Genomic DNA, 10,000 nt, shown 5'->3' with positions numbered 1-10,000 from the left:
TCGTCAGTGGACTGCGATTCCCAAGTTCACATGAGTGGGACCGTTTTTACTCCTACCATGTAGGCAGTTATACTCCGTTTTCGGGAGGGAGGGAGGAAGGGTGCATGTCGGGTATGTTGTTACCAAACCCTACCAAAACGCTGACATGGGTTACGGAATCTTTAACGTGCGTATCTGATCTTCTGCCTGCCTATAAACACGAAGAGGGTTCAAGCACTAACAGGTCTGCACATCTGTTGACCTGGGAGATCGGAAAAATCCCCATCCTTTACCCACCAGTCACACACGTCACCGGAGATTCGAACCTGGGACCCGTAGTCACAAACCACTGCTAACTACAACCCCCCAAGCCCCGCCCCCAACCCCGAAAAAAAAAGTTTCAGAACATGACATCTTTTCACGTTTATGAAACAAACAGACTTCCTGTCCCTGTTTGACTGTTGACTGACCCAAACTGACCACCATGCAAACTGGAACAGCTGAAGAAAAACACAGACCTGAGGAAACATACATCTGAGAAAACAACAACATGGGGGGGGGGGGGGGGGTATAGACCACCTGCAGTTTGGGGGTGGGGGAGGTGGGGGGTGGGGTGGGGGTTGGGGGGTGATGAACACAGGTGTGGGGGAAACACTGACCTGAGGTGGGGAATATAGATATGTTCTCACCTTTACCAATGCGTACGTGATGATGATGATGATGTTAATATATTAATTTAGAAAGCGCCTGTCCACGGTCAGAGGCTAAGCTCTAAGCGCTTTACAAACACGGGGTCACTTACACAACAGGCTGCCTACCTGGGTAGAGCCGACTGACTACTGCCATTGGGCGCTCATCATTCGTTTCCTGTGTCATTCAATCAGGTCCAGTCACACATACATACACACTCACACAGACATGAAACATTTTTCCTGTATGACCTTTTGTTTTTCCTGTTTTTGTTTTGTTGTTGTTTTTTGTTTATTTACTCCTCCATGTAGGCAGCCATACTCCGTTTCCGGAGGTGTACATGCTGGGTATGTTTTTGTATCCATAACCCACCGAACTCATGACATGGATTACAGGATCTTTAACGTGCGTGTTTGATCTTCTACGTGCGTGTACACACAAAGGGGCTTCAGGCACTGGCAGGTCTGCACATATGATGACCTCGGAGATGGGGAAAAATCTCCACCCTTTACCCACCAGACGCCGTAACCGAGATTCGAACCCGGGACCCTCAGATTGAAAGTCCAACGCTGAAACCACTCGGCTATTGCGCCCGTCATATGTCACAATCAAATACCGAAACAATGAGATTTCCGACCCCCCCACTTCTGTCCACGCCGTGCAGCTGTGAAAGGACACAAACACTATCCAATATCGAACAGATTCTGCTTGGAATTTGTTGTTGCTGTTGTTGTTGCAGTTCTGAGCTGTTGCTGCAGTTAATTGTTGTACTCTGCGTAAACGCCCTCCCCCCCCCCCCCTCCCCCCTCTTATCCCCCACCCCACCCCCCATCCTCCATCCCCACCCAGCAGAGGACCAGCAGTACTTGACCAACACTGACCACAGCGGTCACCGGGGAATACAGTGTGTGACCACCATACGCCGGACCCAGGGAAATCCGGTTTGATGGAGTGTAATCACTTGGCTTCTCTGCATCTCAGCCATTGTATTGATTGATTCTCTCTTACCTGCCCTCTGCTGTGTGTGTGTGTGTGTGTGTGTGTGTGTGTGTGTGTGTGTGTGTGTGTGTGCGTGCGTGCGTGTGTGTGTGCGTGTGTGTGTGTGTGCGTGTGCGTGTGCGTGTGCGTGTGCGTGTGCGTGTGTGTGTGTGCGTGCGTGCGTGTGTGTGTGTGTGCGTGTGTGTGTGTGTGTGTGTGTGTGTGTGTGTGTGTGTGTGTGTGTGTGTGCGTGCGTGCGTGTGTGTGTGTGTGTGTGCGTGCGTGTGTGCGTGTGTGTGTGTGCGTGTGTGCGTGCGTGTGTGCGTGTGTGTGTGTGCGTGTGCGTGCGTGTGTGTGTGTGTGTAAATGACGTCCAACAGCAAACTCTCACGAAACAATTTCATCAACATACTCATGTTGGTCGTCACGTGGAAGAACTGGTCCTTCTGATCGTTGTGTGTTAGCTCAACACACACACACACACACACACACACACACACGCATGCATGCACACACACTACACCACACACTTACACACAGACAGACACATATACAAAGACACACAGACACAATCTATAATCACCAGTTTGTGTTTCGGGGCATCAATCAACACACACACACACACACACACAAACAACAACAACAACTACTACTACTACAACTACTACTACAAACCAAAAGAAAACCCCCCACAAAGGTATTGTCAAGCACGAAAGCCCAGAAGGCTTCATACAACGATCATGATCACACGCGACAAGAGAGGGGAAAAAAAACCCCACTGCCCAAGCCAACACCTGAGCTGCCGTACAAAGTATTGATTGGATTCAACCTGCCGGATGAAACCAGTAAGCCCAGCTCTTCAGTCTGGCACGCACTTAGCACATGCCCAAATAAACAACCCACGGCAGCAAAAACGGTTGTCCGTGGCAGACTGTACGGTAAGATAAAACGTCCCCACTGATAGAAGCAAGAAAGATATACATGTAGATTGCAACTAACAGCTGTGCTGCGCTGTGGAGACGGACGCGCGCTCTCCCCGTTGTAGTAAAAAGCAGCCCTGGAGTTTGACAGAGGAATCGAGTTGTGGTGAAAAGGAACACAGTACATTCCAATAAAACTACACACTGCCTCTACATCACGTTCATTAATGTTTCACTGATGTTCACATACAGTTCTTGCACTTTGGTGTGTCATTCCAACCCCCCCCCCCCCCCCCTCTCCCCCCCCCCCCCCCCTCTGTCTGTCTGACTGTTTCTTCCCCGGGTTTCGATTCACTGTGTTAATCTCAGTCTTGTCGTTGAATCTCTCACACAGAAACACTCTCAGCTCACTGTCCTCCCTGTCTCCTCTTCCCGGGCTTCCCCCCACACCCCTCTCTCTTATTTCACTATCCGTCAGTCTCTCACAAGCAGTGAGCATCAGTAGACCAGTCTGATGTTCTCTCTCTCTCTCTCTCTCTCTCTCTCTTCATCTTCTTTTTTCGAGGGGGGAAGGGGGGGTGGGGGCGGGGGCGTTGGCGATGGGGTGATAAACCTGCAGTAGCTATGACAAGGACTCGGTGTTTCTATGACTCAGGAACAGTTCCATACTGACACAACACAACACGACACGGTTTAAACTAGAAATCTCTGCTGGGCATTTTTTTGTTTGTTTGCTTTTTTTTTGCTTTTTTTTTCCCCACCAGATGAGCGAACCGGAAAACTACTTGGAGCAAAAGAGAAAAGCGTCAAGGTGCCAGGGTTGATGGTTGAGACAGGAGGGGTGCCACACACTGATAACAACGACGACGACGACGACGACGACAAGTGGCAGGCTCACAGGCACCAAGGCCAAACCTTCCACCGACAGACGTACACGCGTACAAGGACCTCACGCTCACCGGCCGAACAAACCTCAAGTCTCAGACATCGAAAGGCAAAACCAATGCGTGCTGATATTTGACCCGTGTAGCTGTTATCACGCGGCGCGCGCACACACACACACACAGGTCAAAGACAACCCGACCCCCCCCCCACACACACACACAGGTCAAAGACCCCCCCCCCCCCCACACACACACACACAGAGGTCAAAGACACCCACCCCCCACCCCCACACAAAGAGAGAGAGATCAAGGAAAACACACACACACACGAAGAGAGAGAGATATCACACAAACACACACACACACACACACACACACGACACACACACACACACGACACACACACACACACACACACACAAACCACACACACACACACACCACACACACACACACACACACACACACACCACACACTACACAACACACACACACACACACCACACACACACACACCCACACACACACACACACACACCACACACACACACACACACTTACGATTCTTGCACATGGGGCACTCCGGCGTACATGGTAACTATCCTCCCCCTTCTCACCACCACCACCACACCACACCACCACCACCACCACCACCACTAACCACCACCACGACACCACAGCACAGACCAGTCGATGAAGATGAAGAAGACGAAGAAGAAAGACAACACAACAACAATAATAATGATTCCAAGAGAACACGCTCAACGCTCGGCGCTCTGTGAGGCTCGTGGTCGGTGTCGGAAACCAGCCGTCAGCCTTTCACACACCACACCACACACACTGAAGTGCCAAGTTCCACAGAATGGACGACTCGCGGTCCGCTCACCCAGCTCGCACAGAACACGGGGAAACTAGGCTCCAGGCTCGAGGTCTGACATGTCCACGCACAAAGGCAAAGCCCGCCTGCCCCCGTCCCCCCGCCCGCCCGCACGCCGACCCACCCACCCACCCACCGGGGTTAAAATCGATCACTGTGGGTTCTCCCCCCCCCCTCCCCTCCCCCCCCACCTTGTTAAGAGAAAGCCGTCAGGTAAACACAGCGCACACACACACACGCACGCGCACACACACACACTCTCTCATCAGTTGGGTCTGGCACCTGGTGCTTGATAACACTTCCCCCCCCCCCCCCCCCGTCTGCTGTCTGTGCTGGTTCCTACCCCTACCCCGGGTGGAAATCTCTATGCTTTCTGTGAGAGGGACACATTACTACCCCCCACCCCGGGTGGAAATCTCTATGCTTTCTGTGAGAGGGACACATTACTACCCCCCACCCCGGGTGGCACTCTCTATGTTTTCTGTGAGAGGGACACATTACTACCCCCTACCCCGGGTGGAAATCTCTATGCTTTCTGTGAGAGGGACACATTATTACCCCCACCCCGGGTGGAAATCTCTATGCTTTCTGTGAGAGGGACACATTACTACCCCCACCCCGGGTGGAAATCTCCATGCTTTCTGTGAGAGGGACACATTATCACCCCCACCCCGGGTGGAAATCTCCATGCTTTCTGTGAGAGGGACACATTATCACCCCCACCCCGGGTGGAAATCTCTATGCTTTCTGTGAGAGGGACACATTATTACCCCCACCCCGGGTGGAAATCTCTATGCTTTCTGTGAGAGGGACACATTATTACCCCCACCCCGGGTGGAAATCTCTATGCTTTCTGTGAGAGGGACACATTACTACCCCCCACCCCGGGTGGCACTCTCTATGTTTTCTGTGAGAGGGAGACATTACTACCCCCACCCCGGGTGGCACTCTCTCTGTTTTCTGTGAGAGGGACACATCACTACCCCCCACCCCGGGTGGCACTCTCTATGTTTTCTGTGAGAGGGACACATTACTACCCCCCACCCCGGGTGGCACTCTCTTCCTGTTTTCTGTGAGAGGGACACATCACTACCCCCCACCCCGGGTGGAAATCGCTTCCTGTTTTCTGTGAGAGGGACACATTACTACCTCCCACCCCGGGTGGAAATCTCTTCCTGTTTTCTGTGAGAGGGAGACATTACTACCCCCACCCCGGGTGGCACTCTCTCTGTTTTCTGTGAGAGGGACACATCACTACCCCCCACCCCGGGTGGCACTCTATGTTTTCTGTGAGAGGGACACATTACTACCCCCCACCCCGGGTGGCACTCTCTTCCTGTTTTCTGTGAGAGGGACACATCACTACCCCCCACCCCGGGTGGAAATCGCTTCCTGTTTTCTGTGAGAGGGACACATTACTACCTCCCACCCCGGGTGGAAATCTCTTCCTGTTTTCTGTGAGAGGGACACATTACTACCCCCCACCCCGGGTGGCACTCTCTATGTTTTCTGTGAGAGGGACACATTACTACCCCCACCCCGGGTGGAAATCTCTTCCTGTTTTCTGTGAGAGGGACACATTACTACCTCCCACCCCGGGTGGAAATCTCTTCCTGTTTTCTGTGAGAGGGACACATTACTACCCCCACCCCGGGTGGAAATCTCTTCCTGTTTTCTGTGAGAGGGACACATTACTACCCCCACCCCGGGTGGAAATCTCTTCCTGTTTTCTGCGAGAGGGACACATTACGCCTGTGATGAGGTTTTGCACACACATATTGAAAGAACATAAATTATGTTGCATCCAAGTGCTGTATAAGTTTGACGCATTTGCTCTCCTCTTTTAATGGGGGTGAGGGGATGTGGGGGGGGGGGGGGGGGGGGGGGGGGGGGGGGCGGGGGTTCAGTTTCAGTAGCTCAAGGAGGTGTCACTGCGTTCGGTCAAATCCATATACGCTACACCACATCTGCCAAGCAGATGCCAGACCAGCAGCATAACCCAACGCGCTTTGTCAGGCCTTGAGAGAGAAAAAAAGTAAATAAATAATAGATAAATACATAAAAAAGAACTACTACTACTAATAATAATAATATGTATAAGGCGCAAAAACTTGATGAAGTCAACTATAAACGTACAACAACAACAAAAATAAATAAATAAATAAAATAAAATAGAAATAAAGGGGTTGTTGTTGTTATTGTTTTCCTGTAAATAATATATATAAAACGTACACTGCTGGTCAGGAATCTCAGTGCTCAGCAGATGTGGTGTAGCGTATATGGATTTATTTGTCCGAACGCGGTGACGCTTCCTTCAACTGAACTGAAGTCTGAAAACACACGTCTCTCTCCCTTTTCTACTGAAAGGTGTGGTGCTGAAATCAGTAAACAGATAAATTCAAAAAAAATTGAAAAGGAAGAATACGAACAAAGCGACACGGTACCTGTGCCAATACCCTCTCTAAAAATAACATCAGTTCGTGCATGTCGGATCGTGTTCCGTTCTGTCTGAACGGCTGGGGGGGGGTCCCGAATTAGGGGTGGAGGAGGTCGGGGCCACTCGTTTGCTGGAGCTGTGACGACAACCTCCTGCCCTTCCATGCACCCACCCTGCCCCCACTCCAACCCCACCACCACTACCGCCCCTCCCGCACAAACTGTGGCACTACCTCGCTCTCTCTCTCTCTCCCTCTCTCACACACACACACACACACACACACAGAGCACACCAAACGACCACGCCACACAAGCCCCGACATGTCCGTGACTTGGGAGTAGATAGATACATGCAGGTGAATGTTGTATCGAGTCACGTGTAGCGCTGTCCACTTGGTTGTTGTATTGACCGAATGTGGGTGGGTGGGTGGGTGTCCATCTCATCGTTCTGACAAGTGTGTGTGTGTGTGTGTGTGTGTGTGTGTGTGTGTGTGTGTGTGTGTGTGTGTGTTAAAAGGAGCGGTTTCTTTCTGTCATGAGCCGTGCTGTGTTGTACACACTGTCGTGTCGTGTAGTGTCGTACCGTATCGCATTACTTTTCTTTCAGTCGGGGTTTTTCTCTCCAGCAGAACGCTGGCCAGGAACCAGGAACCACCTTTTCCTTTTGTCGTGAAGTGCATGCTGCACAGTACGGGGGGAGGGGGGGGGGGGGGGGGGCAGGGGGGGCCTGGGCTGGGTTTGCACACTAACCAAGCTATCTACGTTCATGGAACTTGTTGCAGACTGGGGCTAGGTCAATTCTCAACACGGAACACACTCAGCCAGTTGCTGTTAACATCACTCGTGCAAACCCTGCCCTCGTCTTGTGTGACGAAAATCTGCAGTTTGGGATCAAGTCAATCAATCAATCAATCACTCCGTGCTGAGTTTCCCGTTGCCGAAGTGAGAAGGTGTACGTCATTGACTGGCAGCCAGCAATACAGACAGCACGGCCTGGGGACAAATAATTGATGAGGTTTCCATTCTGATCAATTGGCCCCACCCACCACACCGTACTGTTACCTGGCTTCCTGGTCTGGGGGAGAACTGAAAACGGTGGGCCGGCCTCTCTTGTTCACTGTCTGAACTATATACATTATGTACACACAGAGAGAGACAGACAGACAGACGGAGAGAGGGAGAGAAAGCGAGAGACAGAGAGAGAGAGAGAGAGAGCAAAGACACACACACATACACACACAAACTCTCTTTCTCTCTCTCTCTCTCTCTCTTTCGTCTTGTATCTCCTTGGCAACTTTATACATTTTCCTTCTGAGGGCAGGATGAAAACAGGCCAGTCAGTGCCTATTCCTTTTCCCTCACTAAAAAAAAAAAAAGAGTTTCCATTTCCAAAGTTTCCATTTCTCTAACACGCATACACACTCATCCTCGCACACACACACTCATACTCGCACACACACACATACAGACACACTCACACCACATACAGACACACACACCCTTTTTGAGGGGGTTGGGGTGGCTAATTCCACTCTTTGTGCAAGGACGTAAAATCCATTAACCACACACACACACACACACATTTCACTTCTTTTTTTTTTTCTTTTTGTCGGAAGTGTGGGGGGTGGGGGCTGGGGTCTAAGGGAGGACTAATATCACTCTTACAGAAGAATGTAAAATCCATTAACACACACACACATACACACTCTCTCTCTCTCTCTCACACACACACACACGCACACCTGACACCTGTAGAACTAAGCTTGCCTTGTGTGTGGTCTGGCATGCAAAGAAACCACCTTCGTCATACCAATGGGGCCCAGAGAGACAGAAAGAGACAGAGAGAGACAGAACAGAAAGAGGGGCAGAGAGACAGACACACAGACAGAGAGAGAGAGAGAGAATGTTTCTTATTGTAGAACTAGAAGATCTTCCAACCTTTCTCTCTCTCTCTTTCACACACACACACACACACACACACACACACACACACCCACATACACACTCTACACACACACACACACACACACACTCTACACACACACACACACACACATACACTACACACACACACACACACACACACACACACACACACACACACACACTCTACACACACACTACACACACACACACATACATACATTCTACACACACACACACACACACACACTCTACACACACACACACACACACACACACTCTACACACACACACACACACACACACACACTCTACACACTCTACACACACACACACACACACACACACACACACACACACAGAGAGAAACGGAGACAGAACTCAAAACTTTTTTTTTTTTTGCAAGGATTAAGATTTCAGGCATGGCCTATTCTTCCAATTTGTCCTGAGAATGAGAGAGAAAAAGGGAAGGAGTGTGGGCATGGGGGGGGGGGTGAGGGGGGGGGAGAAGAGAGAGAGAGAGAGAGAGAGAGAGAGAGAGAGAGAGAGAGAGACAGACAGACAGACAGACAGACAGACAGACAGACAGACAGACAGACAGACAGAAACACAGAACGACTCGAGACAGAAACAGGGACAGACATAGTCCCCAACCTCTTGGTCTCCTCCCTACCTTCACCCCTCCTCACCGCCCCCCCCCCCCCCACCCCCCCGGATCCCCCCCCCCAAAAAAAAAAACACCCATGGTGGGACAAAGTGCACACACACACACACACACGCACACACTGCATTATACCATCACCAACCACACAGCGAGTCCCCCCCCCCAGTCCACTAAGTGTTTCCCTAACTGTTGAGCCGCAAAGAATACACCGGGTATAATGGTGCATGGCCTGTCCCTGCTGCCCGGTCCTGCAAAACCATTACTGCTTGGGGTGGGGGAGGGGTGGGGGGTGGGGAGGGGGAGAGAGAGAGAGTGAGAGAGAGAGAGTGTATGTGTGTGCGTGTGTGTAGTGTGTGTGTGTGTGTGTGTGTGTGTGTGTGTGTGTGTGTACGTGTGTGTGTACGTGTGTGTGTACGTGTGTGTGTGTGTGTGTGTGTGTGTGTCTGTGTAGAGTATGTATGTATGTATGTGTGTGTGTAGAGTGTGTGTGTGTGTAGTGTGTGTGTGTACGTGTGTGTGTGTGTGTGTGTGTGTGTAGTGTGTGTGTACGTGTGTGTGTACGTGTGTGTGTGTGTGTGTGTGTGTACGTGTGTGTGTGTGTGTGTGTGTGTGTGTGTGTGTGTGTGTGTGTGTGTGTGTGTGTGTGTGT

The 10,000-nt window shown here is 50.9% G+C and overlaps 1 protein-coding gene across 5 annotated transcripts in view; it reads right to left on the bottom strand.

Moving 5' to 3' along the window:
* LOC143297871 (tubby-related protein 3-like) overlaps positions 1-10,000 on the bottom strand; it is a 144,285-nt gene that overhangs the window by 94,422 nt on the left and 39,863 nt on the right. Inside the window, exon 1 of one of the 5 annotated variants that reach the window (XM_076610400.1) lies at positions 4,013-4,379. The exons of the other annotated variants lie outside the window; for them this stretch is intronic. Coding sequence (XP_076466515.1) covers positions 4,013-4,044 — 32 coding nt within the window. The 5' untranslated portion in view covers positions 4,045-4,379. Of the gene's footprint in view, positions 1-4,012; positions 4,380-10,000 lie in introns of those variants that run through there. 5 annotated transcript variants of the gene reach the window in all.

Source organism: Babylonia areolata, chromosome 23, assembly GCF_041734735.1.
Source record: "Babylonia areolata isolate BAREFJ2019XMU chromosome 23, ASM4173473v1, whole genome shotgun sequence".
Classification (NCBI taxonomy): Eukaryota; Metazoa; Mollusca; class Gastropoda; order Neogastropoda; family Buccinidae; genus Babylonia; species Babylonia areolata.
This window is presented reverse-complemented; position numbering and strand designations above follow the sequence as displayed.